The sequence below is a fragment of the Tupaia chinensis genome, unplaced genomic scaffold (genome assembly GCF_000334495.1).
Source record: "Tupaia chinensis unplaced genomic scaffold, TupChi_1.0 Scaffold000045_1, whole genome shotgun sequence".
Classification (NCBI taxonomy): Eukaryota; Metazoa; Chordata; class Mammalia; order Scandentia; family Tupaiidae; genus Tupaia; species Tupaia belangeri.
In genome coordinates, this window is record NW_006159501.1 from 9,470,500 (window position 1) to 9,493,747 (window position 23,248).

At 45.6% G+C, this 23,248-nt stretch overlaps 1 protein-coding gene across 1 annotated transcript in view; it reads left to right on the plus strand.

Annotated features, from left to right (window-relative positions):
• Window positions 1–23,248, plus strand: part of MBOAT2 (membrane bound glycerophospholipid O-acyltransferase 2) — a gene marked incomplete at its 5' end in the record, with an annotated part of 90,387 nt that overhangs the window by 25,258 nt on the left and 41,881 nt on the right. The window contains 1 exon segment of the mRNA XM_014589781.2: window positions 18,907–19,002. Within this exon segment, the coding sequence (XP_014445267.1) occupies window positions 18,907–19,002 (96 nt within the window).

Below are 23,248 nucleotides of genomic sequence, written 5' to 3' on the forward strand. Positions count from 1 at the left end.
TAGCTAAATTACCACTCGTCACTGACTTTTGTCAACACTGATTCTGTGTCCGCCAGCGTTCAGTGCTGGAGTACTTCCCCTGATATTTACACAGGCCTGATACCCAGCTTTCCAGCTGAGGAATCCGAGACTCAGAACTCGAGTATCTTCCCCAAGTGTCTACACCTCATCCTTAGAGTCTCAGAGTTTGAAACCAAGTCTGCTCAGTGCCGAAGTCCTGTGTACCTAACTGCTAAGCACAGTTCTTGTTTAGCCTTATCGTATGTGGATTTCCCATGGGAAATTTTTGGTATCCCACCCATTTGATTTTGGGGTGGTTTTCTTTCATTGTAATCAGCACATATGCAAACAATATCAATCTTACTTTGAACACTGAATTGGGAAACTAAAGCTCTTAATTCAATTTTTGGGTTTTCAAAGTTTATTACTATTTAGTACAATTAAGTTTTTAAATTTATCAGGGTTCATTTGATGCCTCCTTTAAATGTAGGCGTCATCGTGTAAATTAGTGGTTCTTAGCTCTCCTGCTCCCCATCCGTCTAACAGAACGTTCTTGAGGTAGTATAGTACTTTCTATAGCCTCCATTCTCACCCCTTTGGAATAAAGAGTTAAATTGGGATTTCGGGACTGGGACTGTGATATCTTACACCCTTACCCCCCACCAGACAATCAAAACCAAAAATTGTCAGCTGAATGTGACATCTAATTTTGCTTCCTCCCAGGTAGCAGGGAGAAATTCTCCCACCCCCCGCTGACACTTTTCCATGTACTGCTCCTCCAGTCTCGGGCATACCTGGCCCTCTGTTCTTTGTCTTTCCAAACTGTGGCCTACTGCCTGCTAGATCAGCCACACACAGTATGGTCCAGAGATCCCCAGGGAGTGTTTGAGATCCTCTTAGGAGGTGGTAAAGTCAAAACCCTTCATAGTAACATTCAAGCATCATTGGCCGCCTTCACTTTCCTTCTTTCTCGGCACTGAGGCTCTCCAGAACTCCGTGGTGTGTGATAATGTAGCGGAAGCGTTCGAGAATCCAGCTGTCTGCTGTCAAGGCAGACATGAAAGAGACTGGCAAAATGTAAAGCAGTGCCTTTCTTCTAAGTTTTGTTTATTTGTTTTGGAAATTTTTTAAAATTAAAATGTTTCTGTTGGCGCGTATTAGATTTATTGCCACTCTCAAATTAACACAGTTCTAAAATTCTGTTTTCATGTCTAATATGGTAAGTATCGATGGCCCTTGTTTATGTGAGCTATGTTTCTTTGGTTAATTACCTCCATCATTTTTAAGGGTATGAAGGGTCCTTAGACCACCGCATTTGGGAACAGCTGCTCTAGAATGCCTTCATGCCTCTCGGTGGCTGGCTCTGTGGTCTCCAGGACCATCTGGGCGGAGGACGACCCATCAGTGTCTGTCCCAGAGGCCCTCCGTCCTCCTCAGCATCCTCTGTGTTGGTGCACCTCCTGGTCACACCTTTGGCTGGTGACGCTCTGCTTGTGACCCCTGAGGCTCCTGCAGCCGGCCAGGACCGCGTCTCCTGCATTTACTCCCTTTCTTCTCCTGGTCCATCAGGATCGACTTTGGTCTGGTGGTGCAGTGGGTGACAGAGGGGTATGAGAGGGCGATCCTCCAAGGGCTAGAGGTGCCGCTCTTTGCCCTTTCGCCTTTCCTGCTCCTGGGTGCTTCCTGGTCCCCCTTCCTGTTGTACATCGGCTCTGCCATTTGTGCCAGCACTCCGCCTCCTTGTCACTCCATGTACCACCAGACATGTTACCACTCTTGCGTGGACACAGGTTCTACTGTCGTTGGGCAGCCGTGTGCCGGGAGACACAGCACAGTGGTGGCTCCTCAGCTTCCCTCCTCCTTCCTTCACGGACACCGCCTGCGCTCCTGGAAGTGATTTCAGTTGAAACTTCTCAGCTGCCCTCTCATTCTTTTTAGAGATTAGTCTAAATCTCAGCCACTCCTGAAATGCACTCACTTGGTCTCTGTCCTTTCAGCCTCAGCAGACAGTAAATTCTCAATTAAGTTTTAAGATGAAGATAAAGAGAACTCTTGGGAGATAATCCTCAAAGACATGGGGGTAGAGAGATAAGGGAAGAAAACGGAGGTGGGAGGGTGACGGGAGGAGGGTTGGAACTTGCGCGGCTGCAGGTCTGGGCAGAGGCCATCCTGCCCGGGGTCTGGTGTCTTCATATCCGCGCCCGCCCAGTGGGTCTAAATCCAAACTCCCTGTTGGCCTCAGGCCACTTCTTCCTCATTCATGTCTTCTTGACTCGTTCTCCAGCTGAACAACCAAGCCAGGCGATTGGAACGAATCCCAGGCCTTCCTCTCAGCTCCACATCCAGCCGTCCCTGAGACCGGTTAGGACAGCCCCTGGCTGTAGTGAGCAGGCACTCGGGAGCACCTGCTGCTTCCCTCCAGAGATCTCATCGTCGACTTCCCTCCAGAGATCGCATCAGCTGCATTCCTCAGCTCCCCCCACTGCCTTCCCTTTACCTTCTTGCCCCGGGCCCTCACCAGGTCTGCCTGGTCTCAGCTCGGCCCTGCTCTGCTGCCCTGGCGATCTTTCCTACCATCTGACCTTACCGCAGGCTCTCACCAGCTCCCGTGAGCTCGGCAGCTCAGCGCCCTCCATGACTGCCCGGCTGTCCTTCCCACTCTCCCTTCTGAGCACAGCCCAGTCCAGAGCCGGGCCCGCCATAATGAGCTGATTGTAGTGTCACACAGGCCGGCTGACACTGGCGTCCTTTGTATCTGCAGCCCCTTCCCCCACTGTGAACTCCTGCTGGCCTTTTAGGGCCCTGTTGACGTGGCCCTCTGTGGTGACCCTGCTGCCAGCAGAGCGGCCCACCCTGCCTTGCACGACTCGTGTTGCACGCACACTGTTGTGTGTCCTTGCTCTCAGACAGCATGGCCCTGTGGTTAAAGTCCAGGCCCCAGAGCCGTTCTGCGTGCCTGTCCTTGCTCACCTGCTGATAGCTTCGTCCACTGTCGAGTTACTTAGCCTCTCTCCCCTCGGTGTCCTCATCTGTAGATATGAGAACACCAGTACCTACCCCACAGGGCTGCAGTAGACAATGCGGTCAGCACGTTCATTCACTGTGAGGTGCCCTGCGTAAGGTGCACCACCACTTTATGGACCGTTGAAGAGCTCTGCATGCTGTCCGTGTGAGCGGGTTCTGACTTCAGAGCTGCACAACCTGGAATTACGCCTGTGTACCAGTCAGTGAACCTGCGTGCTCTGAGCCCTGGCAGGGTGCGTGGCGCAAGAGCAGGGCAGTAGCACCAGACAGCCCCGCACCTGTTAGCTGGCCCGTTTCACCTTTGTACGGGACGTCACGCCTGGGATGACAAGGGTGGAGTTTTGTTCAGTGTCATATTGTCAGACTTATGTCAGACAGTTTTAGATGATTAAAGTGGGTATTTGGACATGACCGGAATGGACTCTGCCTCTAGGTCGCTGTGTCCTCATCTCTACAAGCAGAGAGCGCACCGGCGTGCACCTCTTCTCTAGGGCCCAGTTTCTAATAGCTCTGACAAGCTCGACTTTGCTCAGTGGGACGGATGTCTTCCTCCTGCTTCTTGGGTCCTCTTTTTATGAGCCCACGTATGGGATCCAGTGGGCTGTAACTCATAGTCTGCCTTGTTGCTTGTGTTAAGAGCTTCGCAGAATCATTTAAATTACATTTTTTCTTTCTTTTTAAGTATCTTTCTCCTGAGGCATGGTAGAAGAAAGTGTGTCCTGAGGGCGTGCTGTGTGGACAGGGTGGGAGAGCAGGGCTGCAGCACCAGGCAGCCCCCAAGGAACAGAGTGACGGGTTCCTCATCTGGTTATAGAGGCCTGAGATCCTGGAGTTGGGGTACAGTCGGTGTGGTCTCAAGTGTTCTCCAGTTTTTTCAGAATCGTCTTTGTAGCAGCTGGAATAGGCGAAAATCTGGTTTTTGTGGATAATGACCTCTCTCTGTTGCCAGATGTAGTTTTGATGTTATTAAAAGCTATAAATTTGGGACCAGCAGATGGCCTAATGGTTATGTTGCTGGACTCCCACATGGCCGACCATGGTTCAACTGCTGGACTCAGCGGCTTGAAACTCACATCAGGTGTGTGTGCGTGCATGCCCAAAATCCCAAGAGGAGGATGGAGGAGAAGGGATTGTGGCATGACCATCCCCACAACGGGTGATTTCGCGCTTTCTGTCTCTCTCTCCAGTGAGTGCACATGCCCTATAATAAAAATCTCTCTTTAAAAAAAAAAGCTATAAATATTCTTGCATAGTTTTGGGATACTAAGGCTGAATTGGAGACTATTCACCAGCGGATACTTTGAACTGGAATCCAACAGTCCTAAATCTTGAGGTAAACTACATTATTTTTCTTTATATTTTGAAAGAGAAAATAATCTTGCTTATTCCCAACAGCCAAACACCAATTGTACTTGTATACATGAATCAATGTCAAAAATTTCTTTGAGAAGAATAAGTAAGTGACTTCCTTAGTTACTGAGCCAGGTGTGGCAACAAAAGTTAGATTTTCTGTTTCACACACACACACACACACACACACAGAGAGAGAGAGAGAGAGAGAGAGAGCGCTAAATAATAGCTAGGTGGTTTGATTCATTTCTGTCATTGTCAAAGCGGGGTCAGGAATGAATTGGGTGACTGCATGTATCATATTACTACGTGGGTATGGTATAGTGGGCACTGCTAAGCTCCGTTCCCTGTTTTCATGAACAGGACTTTGTAAAAGAACAACAAAATCCCTCACAGTTTTTATTACATTCGTAACTCATTGAGCTCTCTTTGTTCCAAGTAAGAGAACACCTGGCTAGAAAAAGGAGGACAGATAACTGGGTGAGCCCTGACTGCCCGAGGACAGCAGAATTTCTCTTCGGAGTACAGATTTTCTGCAGGCCTCTAGGAAGGAGTAAGTGTGGGTCTTGTTACCGGGCAGCAGAATCTGGGATCTGTATTCAGGGGGACACCTAATGAGATGTAGTCCTCAATAGAGCAAGATCCTAAAGAGATGATTAATTTGCCCTTGGGGTCAGTTTCTGATTTTCTGAATCTATGTTGGGACCTCACCTCCCACAGAAATGATATTTCTGTGCTAGTCTACAACTCTCCCCCCCTTTTTAAAATTTCTCCCATAGGATATGTACACTTGCTGGCAAGAGATGGAGACAGAGAGAGGGAAAGTGAGATATCACCCACTTCAGGGGTGAGAAAGTGAGAAATCACACCTCCCCCAGCCATGCCACAGGCCCTTCTCTTCCATTCTCCTCTTCAGATTTTGGGCACACGTGTGTATTTATGAGCCCACGTATGGGATCCAGTGGGCTGTAACTCATAGTCTGCCTTGTTGCTTGTGTTAAGAGCTTCGCAGAATCATTTAAATTAACTTTTTTCTTTCTTTTTAAGTATCTTTCTCCTGAGGCATGGTAGAAGAAAGTGTGTCCTGAGGGCGTGCTGTGTGGACAGGGTGGGCGCGCAGGCACCAGGCAGCCCCCAAGGAACAGAGTGACGGGTTCCTCATCTGGTTATAGAGGCCTGAGATCCTGGAGTTGGGGTACAGTCGGTGTGGTCTCAAGTGTTCTCCAGTTTTTTCAGAATCGTCTTTGTAGCAGCTGGAATAGGCGAAAATCTGGTTTTTGTGGATAATGACCTCTCTCTGTTGCCAGATGTAGTTTTGATGTTATTAAAAGCTATAAATTTGGGACCAGCAGATGGCCTAATGGTTATGTTGCTGGACTCCCACATGGCCGACCATGGTTCAACTGCTGGACTCAGCGGCTTGAAACTCACATCAGGTGTGTGTGCGTGCATGCCCAAAATCCCAAGAGGAGGATGGAGGAGAAGGGATTGTGGCATGACCATCCCCACAACGGGTGATTTCGCGCTTTCTGTCTCTCTCTCCAGTGAGTGCACATGCCCTATAATAAAAATCTCTCTTTAAAAAAAAAAGCTATAAATATTCTTGCATAGTTTTGGGATACTAAGGCTGAATTGGAGACTATTCACCAGCGGATACTTTGAACTGGAATCCAACAGTCCTAAATCTTGAGGTAAACTACATTATTTTTCTTTATATTTTGAAAGAGAAAATAATCTTGCTTATTCCCAACAGCCAAACACCAATTGTACTTGTATACATGAATCAATGTCAAAAATTTCTTTGAGAAGAATAAGTAAGTGACTTCCTTAGTTACTGAGCCAGGTGTGGCAACAAAAGTTAGATTTTCTGTTTCACACACACACACACACACACACACAGAGAGAGAGAGAGAGAGAGAGAGAGCGCTAAATAATAGCTAGGTGGTTTGATTTTGACAATTTCGTAATGTATTTTGGGATCAGGAGTCATTTCTGTCATTGTCAAAGCGGGGTCAGGAATGAATTGGGTGACTGCATGTATCATATTACTACGTGGGTATGGTATAGTGGGCACTGCTAAGCTCCGTTCCCTGTTTTCATGAACAGGACTTTGTAAAAGAACAACAAAATCCCTCACAGTTTTTATTACATTCGTAACTCATTGAGCTCTCTTTGTTCCAAGTAAGAGAACACCTGGCTAGAAAAAGGAGGACAGATAACTGGGTGAGCCCTGACTGCCCGAGGACAGCAGAATTTCTCTTCGGAGTACAGATTTTCTGCAGGCCTCTAGGAAGGAGTAAGTGTGGGTCTTGTTACCGGGCAGCAGAATCTGGGATCTGTATTCAGGGGGACACCTAATGAGATGTAGTCCTCAATAGAGCAAGATCCTAAAGAGATGATTAATTTGCCCTTGGGGTCAGTTTCTGATTTTCTGAATCTATGTTGGGACCTCACCTCCCACAGAAATGATATTTCTGTGCTAGTCTACAACTCTCCCCCCCTTTTTAAAATTTCTCCCATAGGATATGTACACTTGCTGGCAAGAGATGGAGACAGAGAGAGGGAAAGTGAGATATCACCCACTTCAGGGGTGAGAAAGTGAGAAATCACACCTCCCCCAGCCATGCCACAGGCCCTTCTCTTCCATTCTCCTCTTCAGATTTTGGGCACACGTGTGTATGCACTGGGCATGATTTTCAAGCTGCTGGGTTTGGAGCTCAAACTGCAGTTGGCTAGGTGGGAGTCCAGAGCCTTAACCAAATCACTGCCTGCTGGCCCTGAAAACCCATTTAACTGATGGCCTGTTCAGCTGTTGAGAAGTAAAGGGGTCAACAAAATTTCTCTCCTAAGAAGGCATGAAGCTGGATGGGCCCAGCTGTGGTGGTGTGGCACTGACACGGAGCTCCGCAGTGCTGGAAGCCATGGTCAGGGTTTGGGGCCTGGGTTGATTAGATCGCATCAGGTACACACAAGCATAACTATGGTTCTGGTTGGCTAGAAGGCAGGGTTGGGTGGAATTGCAGTGCGAGACTCTGTTGAGGGTGCTTCTCTCTCTTTCCTGTCTCTCTCATGAAAGAAACAAACTTAATAAAACCAAAAAAAAAAAAAAAAGACTAGATGACTCCCCACCATGACACAGGCAGTAGAGCACTGCTGTATGATTCTGGAACTAGATGGGAAAGCCTGGGATTGGGATCCCACATTGACTGGAACACACTGGGTGGGCCTGGAGCTCATTGGCTGGAAGGCTGGGATGGGGGGCATTGTGGTGTGGTGGGACCCTGTCTTTGGTATCTGTCCTCCCATCCTCAGGAACTTAAAACAAAACTGTAAGAACTTGTGAAAATCATTTCTGGGCTCTGAAAATTGACCAGAAGTGAACAATAATTCGAAAAACATTTATTTATAGGACATTGCTAACTTTTGTCTAAGAATAGTGGGAATCTATGGTGCTCTTGGGGTTACTCTGTTTTCCATCCTTCAGTGAAGTAATTCTCCCAGGGCAGGACTGACCATAAAGATAGCACCTTTGCTGCCAGCAGCAGTTCATTTGATTTGGAGTGTGTGGTGATGAACAGAGAATGTGTCCAGCTTTCCTACCTGAGGATGTGGTTGTAAATGGAACAGGGATATTCTGGAAATGACAGGACCTCAAAGAACCTGATAAGGTCTCGGGACCAGCAGTTAGCGAAATGGCTATGTCTCTGTACTCCCTTGTAGTCGACTGCGGTTCGAGTCCTGGACCTGGCAGCTTAAACACGCCAGGTGCATGTGCATGCATGCCCAAGATCCCGAGAGGAGAATGGAGGAAGAGGGATTGTGGTGTGGCCATCCCCCCTGGGGGATGATTTCTCGCTTTCTGTCTCTCTATCTCTCTCTGTCTTTCTGGCGAGTGCATGTGTCCTATAGCAAAAACATCTCCAAAAAAAAAAAAAAGAACCTGATAAGATCTCCACATAAACCTGGCTGATGGAGGCCTCATCTCTGTGCAGAGGAGACCTGCAAGGGTCAGGAGGAAATAAGACCTGAGGCCAACTTGAAAGCTGACAGAACTTGAGTGAGCTCTTCAGCACGCACACAGATCCAAGGCAGAGGCCAGAAGCCTCAGATATGGAGACACAAGAGTGACCTCTAGAGCAAAGCTACAAGGATGAAACCAAGTCTTTGAAAAACCAAATTAGAAACATCAGCTGCTGACCAGTTGTAGAAGACATTCAGCAGATTAAGTTCAAGCTAAGAAACAGTATAGCAGTATTCAAGAAAAAAGATACCCAGTATCCAGTTACTAGACTGGCCCCATGGCCTAGTGGTTAAGGGAGCTGGATTCCTACTGAAGTTTGAATTCTGGCTGCAACAGCTTGAAAAATAGGTCAAGATATGTGTATACATACTCCAAATCCCAACAGGGTGGAGAAATGGAGGAGAAGGGATTACAGTATGACATGCCCTATTGGAGAGTGCTCTTCCTTCTTTGTCCCTTTCTGTCTCTCTGGCAAGCTCACACATGCCTTCTGGCAATTTACTTACTTACTTACTTACTTATTTATTATCTAACACACCCTTTAAAAATAAAATGTATTCCAAGAAATGAAGAAAAAAGCAATAGAAATGGTCTCTGAATGGACTCAGATATTGGACTCAGATATTGGATTTATCAAAGACTTCAAAACAGCTCATACAGATTTACTCAATGAATTAAAATAAGATAATCACTGAACAAATAGAGAATATCAGTAAAGAAATAGAAACAATTATGAAGAATCAAATTAAAGTTCTTGAGAAATAAATGACCAAAATGAACATATCACTATGGGGATCTTTAAAAAATGTATAGAATGAAAAAATCCGTCAGTGGATTCTTAATGACTTTTACAGAATAAACTTGTATATTAATTCATTTTTTTCAGCAGTTGTTTTAAAGTACTCTCATATGTGCATTGCATAGAGATTTGTGAGGGTCAAAGTAAGAATTCATGAGCTAAACAATGGATCAAAAATGTTAGCCAATCTGAATGAGAAAGTAAAAAGTATTGAAGAAAAATAGAACCTTGGAGACTTGTGAGACATCATCAAGTACACCAACACACAGGTAGTAGGAGTTCAGCAAGAGACTAAAGCAAGAGCAAAGATCAGGAAAAGTATTGAAGAAATGTCAACAACTCCTCAAATTTGTTATAATACATTCATCTACAGATCCAGCAGCTCAGCAGATCTTGGCTGAGTGGCCTCAGTCATACTGTTGAAAGACAAAGATAATGAGAGCAGCAAGAGACAACACATTCCCCACAGATACACAGTGAAGTTCTTATCAGAACCAATGGAAGGCAAGGGGAAGTAGAACAAACTATCAAAATATAGAAGGAAAAAGTTTAACCACAAATTTTATATCCAGCAAAACTATCCTTTAAAAATGAAGGCAAAATAAAGACATTCTCAGATAGACAAAAACCTGTCCTGACAAGAAATTCTGAAGGAAGTCCTGGTTAAATGAAGTATACATATACAAGATAGTAACATTCAAAACCACAGGAAGAAATGAGAAGGTTTTATAGGTAAATATGAAAGATTGTGTGGACACATATGTATTTTCCTTGAGGCCTTATGTCTCTAAAGGACATAAGGCTGTATAGAGCAATAATCATAACACTATTATTGGGATTATAACATATATAGATACACCTATGACAGTACAGCATAAAGGACAGGGGGAAATGGAACTGTATTGGAGCAAACTTTCTGTATATTATCAGAATTAAGTGATTATTAATCTGAAATAGATTGTGATAAAGATACATACTTTAATCTTTAGCGTAATTACTAAGTAAATAACTAAAAAATACATACTGAAATAATCAGAGTAATTAAAATATTAGGTTGTCGGGAAAGTCATGACATATTAAAATATGTGACCTAAAATGGAATACTATGCAGCAGTGAAAGAGGAACAGACCACTGATACATATGTAACAGGGATGGACCTCAGAAACACGCTAAGTGAAGGAAGCCACATACAAAAGATTGCATGGTATATGATTTGTTTTATATGAAATTTCTAGAGAAGATAAATCTAGGAACAGTAAATGACCTGTGGTTGCCTCGGGCTGGAAGTGCAAGTAAGGATTGACAGGATAGGCATAGGGAGCTCTTGGGGAGGCGGACATGCTCTAGATGCAGATTGAGGTGATGACTACAGAACACATTTGCTAGAAATTGTGGACTCTATTGTAACAGGTGAATTGTATGGCTTGTAAATTAAACCATAGAGCTGTTTAATAAAAACCCTGTTTAATAGAAAGCTTGTTTCAGTGAGACTTCTAAACCTTTTAGGCCTCAAGGCAGTAACAGCTACTTAAGTATTCATCCTGCCTTTCCAGTAGGAACTAAAATTCTTTTTAACCAAATAGTCTTAGTTGATGAAGGAGAGATTTTTTTTTTCTTTTTTTGGAGAGGTTTTTGCTATAGGGCACGTGCGCTCGCCAGACAGACAGACAGAGAGACAGAAAGCGAGAAATCACCCCCCAGGGGGGATGGCCACGCCGCAATCCCTTCTCCTCCATTCTCCTCTCGGGATCTTGGGCACACACGCACACACGCTCGGCGTGAGTTTAAGCCACCAGGTCAGGGACTCGAACCGCGGTCGACTACGTGGGAGTCCAGCGACATAGCCATTACGCTAGCTTTGGTCCCAAGGAGAGTTGTTTTAAAAAAATATTGTAGCTAATTATTTGGAGAGAACAGTAGTATTAGAAAATCAGTTCTCCGCCACTGTTAGTGAAATAATTTGACCCAGGAAGGATTATGAAGTAACACCACACAACCTTGTTTAGATCCTTAGTCAAAGAAACTAGCTGCAAAATACAATTCCGTGAAGGGAAAATGTGAGCACAGACCAATATTAGCATAAGGACGTTGTATTAACTATGTTAGATGTGATAGTGACATGGTGGTTATAGAAGAAGAGACAGTCTGGAGTATTTACAGGTAAAGTGATATCTGGAATTTGATTTAAAATAGATTTAAAAATGGTGATAAGGCTGGCTGCATGGCCTGGTGGTTAAGGCAGCTGGATCTCACATGGCTGACTGTGCCATTGAGTCCTGGACCTGACAGCTTGAGAAATAGAAAGACATGTGTACATACATGCATGCCCAAAATCCCAAAGGGAGGAAGAGATGGGGGAGGGGAGAGCACCCAGCAGGTGCTTCCTCCTCTCCCCTCCCCCAAAATAAATAAATAAATAAATAAATAGTGCTAATTGTTGAAGCCAATAAAAGTGATAAGTATGTGGGAACTCATCACACTATTCTTAGTGTATATTTGAAATTTTCCTGTAAAGTAAAAAGTAACACGTGGGAGCAGAGGAAGTGTCGTGCAGAGTAGCCGTGCGTCAGAGGGATCACACGGCCCTCAGCTGAGCTCGGCTGGTCACCATCACTGTGATGGTCCCGTAGACAGTGTGCGTACAGTGCTAGTCAGGTACGCCTGTGGTGCCTACTATCCCAAAGTCGAACTTGACGGCCTTACACCCGCCAGTGTGCCGGAATACGGGGAGAGAGGAACAGCCTGATCCCCAGTGACACCGTCAGGAAGCAGAAGGGCAATTCTCAGAGGTAAGGTGTTCTGAAGGAAAACGGCCCATGTCTCTGTAGCAATAACTTCGTGTTTATCTCTGCTCTCTTCTGAAGCTCCCCTCACGTGGTGGTAAAATGTCAGAGGCATAAATCCACACGGACAGAAGCTAGAGATGTCAGTGAGCCCAACCCCAGGTGCTGGCAGGGTGAAGGGGAGTGAGGAGGAGTGACCAGTGTGCTCTGCTGAGCATAGCAGTGAACACTGGAGCCAGCAGCTGCCTGGCCCTGGAGGGCCCAGCTCCGGAGTGTGGGGGAGCACCCTGCTTCTGCGTGAGCACTGGCTGTGGCCTTTGACTTCTACACTCTGTGCCTGTGTAACTTTCATAAAGACGCAGAGACCGGCTCGCTTGGGAATGTTGATTTTAGAATAATAGCATATATTCTTAGGGCACCTTCAGGTATAACTGCATAGAAAAATAATTCTTCCAGGGCCAGCAGGTGGCATAGTGGTTAAGGTGCTGGACTCCCCACATGCCCAACTATGGTTCAAGTCCCGGACCTCATTGCTTGGAACTCATGCCAGGCACATGTGCATGCATGCCCGAAGTCCCAAGAGGAGAATAGAGAAGGGATTGTGGTGTGTCCATCCCCCCAAGGGGTGATTACTTGGTTTCTGTTTCTCAGTTTCTATGGTGGACACACATACCCTATAGCAAAAATCTCTCAAAATAAAAGAAGAGTAAAAGAATTCTTCCAATTGCCTTGCATGTAACCACTTAACGAAATGAACAAACTTATTAATGACACATTTTTAAATTATAATTTTCAAGCAGTCATTTTTCCAGGTATCTGATAAATTTATTAGATTTAAGATTCTGTTTGAAATATGCCCAGAAATAGAATGTTCTATTTATTTCCTTGATTTCATCACTTACAGGTCAACAGATTAATGTTATGCCTCATAATATGTTTGTATGAACATGGTCGTATTTTTAGATGAAAAAATATTACCTATATGTTGTAGTTTAGCAAATTTGAGATGCTATCAATTATTTTTTGGGCTCTTTTCAAACTAGATTTTTGCATTATCTTTGTCTTTGGGATTAATTAAATGTAAAGTGTCCTCCCTATTCACCACCATCACCACTAATTTTTATTGCTTTATTAATTTGTAGTTTTGGCTTATGTTTATTACTGTTTATGGAGATAAGAAATCAAAGGGCTAACAAGACTGGGTAAAATATAGTTTTGATTATTTAGTTTGAAATAGTATATTCTAGAAGTAGAAATGAGAAATTGTACATGAAATTTCAGAATAGATTACCCCCCCACACCCTTGGGCATATGTACTTGCTAGAGAGAGAGAGACGGAGAGGGCAAGTGAGAAATCACTCCCCCCAACCCCCTTTCCCTGCCACTGGGGAAGAATGTCAGAAACCTTAAAAAAAATTATATCTTGGGGCAACAAAAGGTCTTAAAGGAACCTGGGTTTTACTCTGTGGGGGTGGATAGTGCTGGAAAGCCAGGGCACGTTGGACTCCACGTGAACAACTGGCAAGGGGAGTGGAAGGGAAGGAAGGGCAGCTTGTCAGGGCTCTGTGACAGTGGGCCTAGGGAGGTGGGAGTGTTTTTTTTTTTTTTTTTTTTTTTTTTCCTTTTTGCCAAAGAGCCCATATACTCACAGACAAAGAGAAGGAACGTGAGGAAGCACTTCCCGGGGGGATGGCCATGCAGCAATTCCTTCTCCCCTTGACATTTTGAGCACAAATGCACATGTGCCCAGCGTGATTTTAAAGCTGCTGGGTTGGGGACTTGAACTTGTTCGGCCATGTGGGAGTCCAGCACCTTAACCACCATGACCACCAGCTGTGAGTCTCATATGACATGAGAAGATAGATGGGGGCCAGATGGATGCACAGTGGTAACCGTGATGTCTACAAGGCAGACCCACATGGGAGGGTTATTGATTCGCATCTAGAGAACTCCCTGACTATCTGGAGCACACACAGGCCCATGATCCAGACTGGCAGGAGCTGGGGCGGCATCTTTGCATTGGGCTGCTCTGTCTTTCACTCTCACTCATGGAATAAAAATCAGAAAATTTTAAAGAGAAAGGTCTGAATGTCTGGGTATAGGATGAGTCATTTATACATTATAAATGACTTTAGTTTTGGGGCATAGCAGTGCGTAAAGGATCAGATCAATAACCAAAACACAGAACACGGGAGAAAGGGTTGTCTTGGTTGGATGTGGATTTTTTTTTTTTTTTTGAATGATGGTTAAGTTGGAGATGCTCATTAGGCAACCAAGTCGAGATGCTAAATAATTGTTAGGGGCCAGCCAGTGGCATGATGGTTGAGGTGGCTGGACCCCACATGGCCGACTGAACGGGTTTAAGTCCCAAACCTGGCAGTTTGAGAAATATACCAGGCAGATGTGTGCATGCATGCCCAAAATCCTGAGAGGAGAATGGAGAAGGGATGTGTGGCCATACCCCTGGTGGGTGATTTCTCACTTACCCTCTCTCTTGCGCGTGCTTGCTCTCGCTCTCTCTTGCTCTCTCTCTCTCTCTCTGTCTCGCTCTGGTGAGTGCACACAACCAATGGCAAAAAAACAAACAAAAAAACCCCAGCTGTTGGTTTGATTGCAGATGTCAGGAGACTCCTGGGCTAGGGATGTAGCAGCCGGGATCTGTCATCCTAGAGCAGGGACGTAGAGTCTCAGGACTGGATGAAACTCTCTTGCAAAGAGAAGCAAACAGTGCTGAGGCCAGGGACAAAGGGATTCTGTTTCCAAGTACTTTCTTTCATCAAGTTTGAATTAGGGGTTACTTGCCTTCAGCAACATCTACCTGTCTCGTAAGTGTGGACAGCGGTGCAGACCCGCGTCACCACCACTCCTCTTGCGTGGTTTTTTGCTTTGTCTTTCTGTCTCTTCGGGGAGTGCATGCACCACCCTATAGCAAAAACCTCTCAAAAAGGCAAAAAAAAAAAAATATATATATCTATGAGTTTCTATTCCATTTCCCTGTTTTGCCTGTTCAGCACGTTGGCTTTGTCTTCAGGCTAGCCTGTTTGAAGCCGAAGATGACAGCTGTGAGTACAGACCAGCACTCAGGCGAGTGTCTCACCCTGAGGAGGAGGAAAGCCTCCCCACATGCTGTGTCGCATTGCTTCAACCAGCCCTACCTTCATGCCTGCCCAAGGTCCAGTCAGCTCCCGGGAGGATGAGCCCACAGTGCTAGCGTGGGGTAGGCGGGACCCCTGCATCTGCCTTCCTGCTGAGAGGACCAGGGTCCGGAAGGGTGGCAACTGTGTGAAGATCATGCAAGTAGGAGTAATATGAAGCGACAGGGCTGTTATTTAGCGTGGCCCGGGTCTGTTTGGGTGGCATCTGCATGCTTGTGACTCTGAAAACTGCAGTGAGGCTCAGAGGTATGAGTCGCTGTCCGCCGAAAATAATGTTGTGCAGATTGACCACGTGTCTGCATCCTCAGCTGATGTGCGGGCCTGGACAGTCAAAGGCTTTCCCAGCACCCCTCCCCGCAGTCTGATTCAAAAGAAAAGGTAGCAAAAGTTTGATAAACTTTTGTATTGTTTAGAAGTGCATTCATTGCAGAGAATAGGAAAAAACCCTCGCCGCTTAGGTTCTTTGTGGAGTGTCGTCCTGAGTCAGTGTAGAAGCTCAACAACTTCATCAAAGGACCAGGTTTGGGACCAGCAGGTGGCGTGGTGGTGGAGGCACTGAACTCCCACATGGCTGACCATGGTTCGAGTCTCATATCCAGTGGCTTGAAACTCACGCCAGGCACGTGTGTGTGCACGCATGACCAAAGAGAAAGAGAGAAGAAGAGATTGAGGCCTGGCCATTTCCCCATGGAGTGATTTCTCGCTTTCTGTTTGTCCAGCACATGCCCTATAGCAAAAATCTCTCTCTCAAAAAAAAAATAAATAAATAAAAGGTGTTTCCGGGCCAGCTCTGTGGCCTGCTTAAGGCAACTGATGGGTTCCACGTGGCTGACCGATGGTCTGACCTGAGAGACAGGATGGGTGTTCGCGCATGCCCAGAACCCTGAAAGGAGGGAGGGATGGAGAAGGAGGGATTGTGTGGCTGCTCCCGGGCTGTGCTTTCTCCTCACCGTCTGTGTTTCTCTCACAAGTGCATGTGCCCTCTAACAAAAACAAAAACAAAAACAAAAACGCCTCCAGAATTCTCTGGTTCTGTTTTGCTGCCATTTGCCTTTTTACCTCAGGGGTGCACAGAAGTGTGAAAAAAACCTGATTGGTAGCTGTCTCCTCTTTTCAGGAAAACCATCTCGCATTATGAAATAGAAATACAATGCAAGTCACAGATACTATGGTGCATTTTCCAATAGTCGCAGTTTAAAAAGAAAGAAACCAGGTGAATGTTAGTAATATATTTTAGTTTAACCAATCCATCCAAAATATTATTTCAAACTATAATCACAGTAAATTATTAATGAGACATTTCCAATCCCTTGTTTTGTATGATCTTCAAACCTGGGGTGTATTTTATGGCCATAGCACAGCTCAGTTTAGACGAGCAGCGTTTCAGGAGCACAGTAACTGCACGTCGCTAAGTCAGGGGTAGATGGTTAAACAGCTGGTTGGCTTTCTGGGGGAGAAAAGCCATGTCCAAAATAAACATGCATAGCTTATTAGCAATTTTACAAATTTAATGTAATTATAGTACATAATTTACAAATAATAAAACATGCATTACTCTTTATTGTAAATTTTAATGTAGCTAACTGATTCTTATAAGATGCTTTTTGATTTTTACCAGCTGTCAAATGCATGTGCTTACTGGAGGTGGGAGTGGGGGTGATAGACGCACTCCCTGGGGGCAGAGCTATGCTGCAGTCCCGTTTGCATTCTCTTGGGCTTTTAGGCACATGTGCACATGTGCCTGGTATATTTCTCAAGCCACTGGGTCCAGGACTCACACCACATAGTCAGCCTTGTGGATTCAGTTGCCTTAAGCAAACTGAATGGTCCAGTTTTTGCCAGTCTCTTAGAACTAACCTGTGGTTGTAATTCAACCACGATTTGACAAAATCAACTATAGTAGGTGCTTGGTTACTGCCCAGTTCGGCAAAATATTGAATAGTTGCTCTTGTCCTTGGCAGACGAATGTAGTTCCAGATGGATGTTGGTCAGTGCCTTTATTTATGTTAACGAGGTCTGGCTTTTTCGTTTGCTTGCTGGTGTTTTTACTGTTCACTGTGTAACGGCTCTAGGGCACGACTTCTCACAGTTCAGGGTGCAGTATGTTTTCTTTACTACTTTAATTCTAAATCAGGGTCCTCCAACTTCTTCCCAGAGGCCCAGGTAGTGAACATCCTTGGCTGTGAGGGGTATCCAATTGCTGCTGAAACTCTGGCTGTGCTGCCATCAGGCCTAGCTGCCCTAGCCAGTGCGAACAGTGGCCTGGCATGGTCAAATGCTTTTTGCACAAACAGGTAGTGGGTGATCTTGTCTGACAGGCCTTACTTTGACGATCCCTGGTTGAGACCACCAAGAAGAGGTTCAGTGTTTGCCTACTTTTGTGGTGTAAATACGTCACCATAGTGCATGGCCGCAACTGTGAAATACACCCCAGATTTGGAAAACTAAGCTGCAAACTTGGAGACCCTGCATACGTAGTTGTGAAGAAGCACTCAGTAATACTCCACATATGAGGGGGCTTCAAAAAGTCTGTGCATACATGTGTCCGATCCAGGGACCGCGAGGGTATTCACTTTGTACAACTTTCCCATGCTCTTCACTCAGGAATGATTCAGGGGAGCACACTTAACTCTTGAAATTTCAAAATAACATTTTCATAGACCACTTAAATTGCTTACATGACAAGTTGACGATTTTAGGTTTGGGCTGACCAGTGGTGTAGTGGTTAAGGTGACTGGATCCCACACAGCTGACTGCATGGTTGAGTCCTGGGCCTGGCAGCTTGGGAAACGTGCTGGGTGTGTGTGTGTGCATGCCCAAAATCCCAGGAGAAGACGTGGAGCAGAAGAAATTGTTTTTCCTTGCTTTCTCTCTATCTCAGTGAGTGTGTTTGTGTTCTAGCAAAACTTTTTAAAAAGATTTAATTTAGCCAAATTTATTGTTTCTATTTTTTTCATCTCTTATACATGATTAGGAAGTTCTAAATTTGAGGGCAGTTTAATTATTTAGCCACGTTTGTCGTGGTTTATATTTTGTATTTTATTCTTTAAGCCATCTAGAATTGTTTTACTGTGAGAGAAACGTAATTTCCTTCCTTTAGCCCACATCGTTAATTAATCAGATGATACTCTGTCCATTCCCTGATAATTCACTTCGCAGCGTTTATCCTGTACGGTGTTACCTGTTCTGGAGTCTGCTCCTGGCTCCTGTCCTCTTCTGTTACTATGTCACTTCTCTTTCTTGTGCTGTGTTTTTATTGCTCTTACTCTGTCCCAAACCTGTGAAGTTTGTGAAACTCACTCAGTGATCACGTCTATAAAATGTCAGTTAAAGACCTCCTGACCAGGAAGTCTGACATTAGGCTGTGGAAGGCAAGTTTTAAATCCTGTTAGGAAGTTGTTTAATGTACATCTTAGCCAACTACTTTTGTGCTAAATTTTGCTTTTCAGAAAAAAAGGAGGAATAGAGTACCAGTAATCACATTTTTATACTTGCGATGGCTTTTAGATGTGTAGTTGGGTGTGGATGTCTTTTAGAAGGAAATGAATAAGGTGATAACCAGATGCATTTACTGTTGAAGGTGGTGGGCAAATAAACGAAGCAGGTACTGGTAAAGAGTTTTCATAACTTATTAACAAAAGCCAATCGTAAAGTAGATCCAGTAATATTTAATTTTCGAATTACGTAATTTGGCGAATAAATTACTTTACGATGTACACTGTAACAAAGGGAACCTTTTATTTTCACCAATCTCACTTGCTTTTGTTTTCCAGGTACTGTTTCGTGTTCGCTCTGGGATACCTGACAGTGTGCCAAATCACTAGAGTGTACATCTTTGACTATGGACAGTACTCTGCTGACTTTTCAGGGTAAGAGTCACACTTGGATTTAGCGCCTGTTTTTCTCTAACACGTGGTTCAAGTGAAAAGCTACACAGTTTCATTGGCAATTTCCTTACGAATTTGGAACTTTTCACAAGTGGTTATAAAAACCACTCATTTAAATCATCATCTATAAATTTCTAAACACATAGTATTTCAGTTTCTCACATGGTGTTCTGGCATTGGGAGCATTTCCTGGTTCTGATACCAATTCTATAATCGTTTATAAGTACGGGAAGTCGGCCACCCTCGAGTCTGCGTTCTCCAGTCTCTTACGTGCAGGTGTTCACCGGCTTCTGTGTCATTAAAGCTGGTCGCTTGTTCTGCTTCTATGAGCCCACGTGACTTTTTTTGATTCGGAGCACCTTGGACTATAGTTCTGTCAGGCTGAGTACCCTTGAGACACTCAGTCGATGTGTTTGCTTTCATGCCGTTCTCTCTTGTGCGTTGTATTGATACGTTCCACATCAGTGTTGCATTGCCAGGTAGGAATAACTCTGGCCTTTGGACCAGCGGATCGCATAATAGCTATGTCGCTGGACTCCCATGTAGTTGACCATGGTTTGAGTTCCGGACCTAGTGGCTTAAAACTCACTGTGGGCACATGTGCATGTGTGCCCCAAATCTCAAGAGGAGAATGGAGGAGAAGGGATTGCAGCATGAACACCCCCAGGGGGTTATTTCTCACTTTTTTTCTGTCCATCTTTCTGGTGAGCGCATGCACCCTATAGCAAAAATCTCTCAGAAGGAAGGAGGGAAGGAAGGAAGAGAAGCCACAACTCTGGGAACAAGCAGTTAGCATAATGGCTATGTCGCTGGACTCCCATGTAGTCGACCGCAGTTCGCGTCCCGGGCCCAGTGGCTTAAACTCACACCGGGCGCATGTGCGTGCGTGCCCAAGATCCCGAGAGGAGAATGGAGGAGAAGGGATTGTGGCGTGACCATCCCCCCAGGGGGTGATTTCTTGCTTTCTGTCTCTATGTCTCTCTCAGTCTGTCTGGCGAGCACACGCGCCCTATAGCAAAAACCTCTCCAAAAAAAAAAAAGCCACAACTCTGGCCTCGGTCCTTCCAAGGGGCTTTATTCCCTCTCTCGTACTGGATGAGTCTCTTTGGCCTATCACAAAAATCGATGAAAATAGAAGCAGGACGAGCCCTGGGAAGTGACTCGCTCACCGTGTCATAAAGGGATGTCGGCTAGCACCTTAGTGGCAGGCTGGGAGGTTGAAGATAACCCTGTGTGTGCTTTATGTCGGGCCTGCCAGCTTTCTCCAAAGACAGAAGATCTGCTCTGTGTCAGACTTGACAGCATTAATAATGAGCTGTAAATCCAGTTCTAGGGTAAGTAAATTGGAAAAAGTAAGCAAACTATGCTGTGTCTGAAAAGAAAAAGGTCAACAATGGAGACAGATCAAAGCCGTGTGAGCTCAGCGAAAAGTCATTCCTGCGAAATGAGAATTTTAGGAGATGAGAGATTGTCTTCTCTCTAATGAGATCACAGTAGACTTTACTACACAATTAAAAAAAATAATTTATTGTTTTTTGCCATTGCATATGCATGTTTGAGGAGGAAGTCAGAGAGAGGGAAGGTGAGAAATCACCCTCTGCGGGGGCAAGTGGCCGCGCCACAGTCCTTCCTCTTTCCTTCTCTTCTCGGGTATGTTTCAAACTGCCAGGCCTGGGACTTGAACCATGGAGTTGGCCTTGTAGGAATGAAGTGCCTTAACCATCACACCACCTGCTGGCTCATTTTACAACACAACTTTTAAAAATTGATTGGATAAAGGAAATTGCGTCTAAAACAAATAAAGCCAAGCCACAAAAAGAGATTAAAAACACTAAAAAAAAAAAAAAACCTCCAAAAACCTAATTGTTAATCAAATTAGCAATATAGTGAATAGAACTGAGAAATACACTTGGAAGGAAGAAAAGGAGAACAGATAGAATTTATGAATAATACAAATTTTTAAAATGTGTTTCTTTGGGGACCAGCAGATGGCGTAATGGTTATGTCGCTGGGCTACCACGTAGTTGACCACGGTTTGAGTCCTGGACCTGGTGGCTTAAAACTCACACTAGGCGTGTGTGCATGCATGCCCAAGATTCTGGGGAAAAAATAATAGAGGAGAAGGGTCTGTGGCATGGCCATGATTTCTCATGGTGGGGGATGATTTCTCACTTTCTGTCTCTCTGGCGAGTACATGCACCTTATAGCAAAAATCTCTCTCAAAAAATTTTTCTTCCACAAGAGAGAGATACACAGCATCCCCAACAGGGTCACGACACCACAGTCCACCCGAGTCTCACCAGCCTGAACCGTGGGCACGCACGCCCGGGGATGTCTCTGTGCATGAACCCAGAGCCTTCCTCGTGGGTCAGCCTCACAGGTGCTGCCTCGCTGCCCTGCCACCGTCTGGCCCACGTTCTGGAAGGACAGCGAATGAGCAGAACCAGCATGCGTTGGTCTACTGTGAGAATCTGAGGGGGTGTGAGGGAGGAGCCCAGATCACGTGCTGTCATCATGGCGTAGTGAAATTAGCAACTAGTTATATAAGTTGTTTTTTAAAAAGCGGGGCGGGGGGGGCAGCAAGTGGTATGGTAGTTTAGGCACTGGACCCCCATGTGGTATGGTAGTTCAGGCACTGGACTCCCACATGGCTGACCATGGCTTTTTGAAGACCCAGTGGCTTCAAAATCGGACCAGATACAGGTGCGTGTGTGCCCACAATCCTGAGAGGAGAGTGCGGAGAAGGTGGATTGCAGCGCGGCCATCCCCCTGGCGGGTGATTTCTCTCTCCCTCTCTGTCTCTTTGTTCCTATTGGAAAAGCAAAACAAAACAAAAAAAAGAAAGAAAGAAGAGAGAGAGAAAAAAGCCAGAGAGTGTACATCGTTGCCTGAGAGAAACAGGCAGACAGAGAGGGGAGATAGTCCTCAGTTTCTGCACCCTGTCAGGAATTTGGGCAGCTCCCTGGAATCCTCTGGATCCGCTTGGTGGGTGGGCGTGGGTAGAGTGAGCCTGCTCATCACTGCTGTTCACATCCTGTTGGCAACGACTAGTCCCATGACCACCTAGAGTCGGGGACGATTCACACTGGTGGCGTAATGAGGGCCAGCCTCTGGTGACCAATAGCATACCATGCTGTGGGGCTGGAAGCCATCTGCTGACCATGGTTTGAGTCCCCTTTCTGCGTGGCCTGAAATCGTGCCAGGGGTGAGCGTGTGCTCCTAAGGTTTGGGCTACCTAGAGGGCCCAAGGAAGGGGATCATGTGGTTGCTGAGCCCCATGGAGGGTCTTCTCCCTCTCTCAGTGTGCATACACTCTAGCCCGAATGTGTTTTCTAAATTTTATTGATTATTTTTCTTATTTTCTTTTTAATTTTTCTGTAGGACATGTGCTCACCTGAGAGAGAGGGACGGAGGGAGGGAGGGAGGGAGGGAGGGGGAGAGAGAGAGAGAACTAGGAAACTACCAGGTGCAGGACTCGAGTTGTGATCGGTCATGTGGGACTTCAGTGACTTAACCACCAGCCACCTGCTGGCCCTTCTAGCACAAAAAAAACAGGGCCGGCAGGTGGGGTGGTGGTTAAGGTGCTGGAGTCCCACATGGCGGGTGGTGTGGTGGGTAAGGCAGTGGAGTCCCACATGGTGGATGATGTGATGGATAAGGTGCTGGAGTCCTTCATGGCTGACCACAGTTCGAGTCCCAGACCCAGCCCTTGAAGACTACACTGGACGCAAGTACACGCATGCCCAAAACCCCAAGAGGAGAATGGAGGAGAGGGGATTGCTTTGTGGCCATGCCATCAGGAGGGGGGGGTGATGTCTCACTTGCCCTCTCTGTCTTTCTTTAGCAAGTTCATGCTCCGCATGACAAGAAAAAAAGCATAATGCATGTTTAAAGAACAGCAGTGTAGGATGTGGCTATAAGAGTATTGTTACGAAGTTTCTATTTAGATATTTAAATGTAGTGTGAAATGTGTAAGTGTGTGGAAGAAAAGTAGCATGGTGTTTTTAAGATAGTCGACTGGTTACATGGCTCCTCAAGTCCCCTTTTCACTTGTGAGGAGGAAACGTGGACCATGATTGGTGAACTGAGGAAGGCCACTCCCGGTCACTGCAGGACCCTGTCTTGGCAGACTGGACTGAAGGGCTCCTTCTCTATTGAAGTGGCAGAGATGAGAAAAGGTCAGCTGAAGGCAGACCCGCCTGTGAGGAAGTGTGCCGGCACCCGGAGC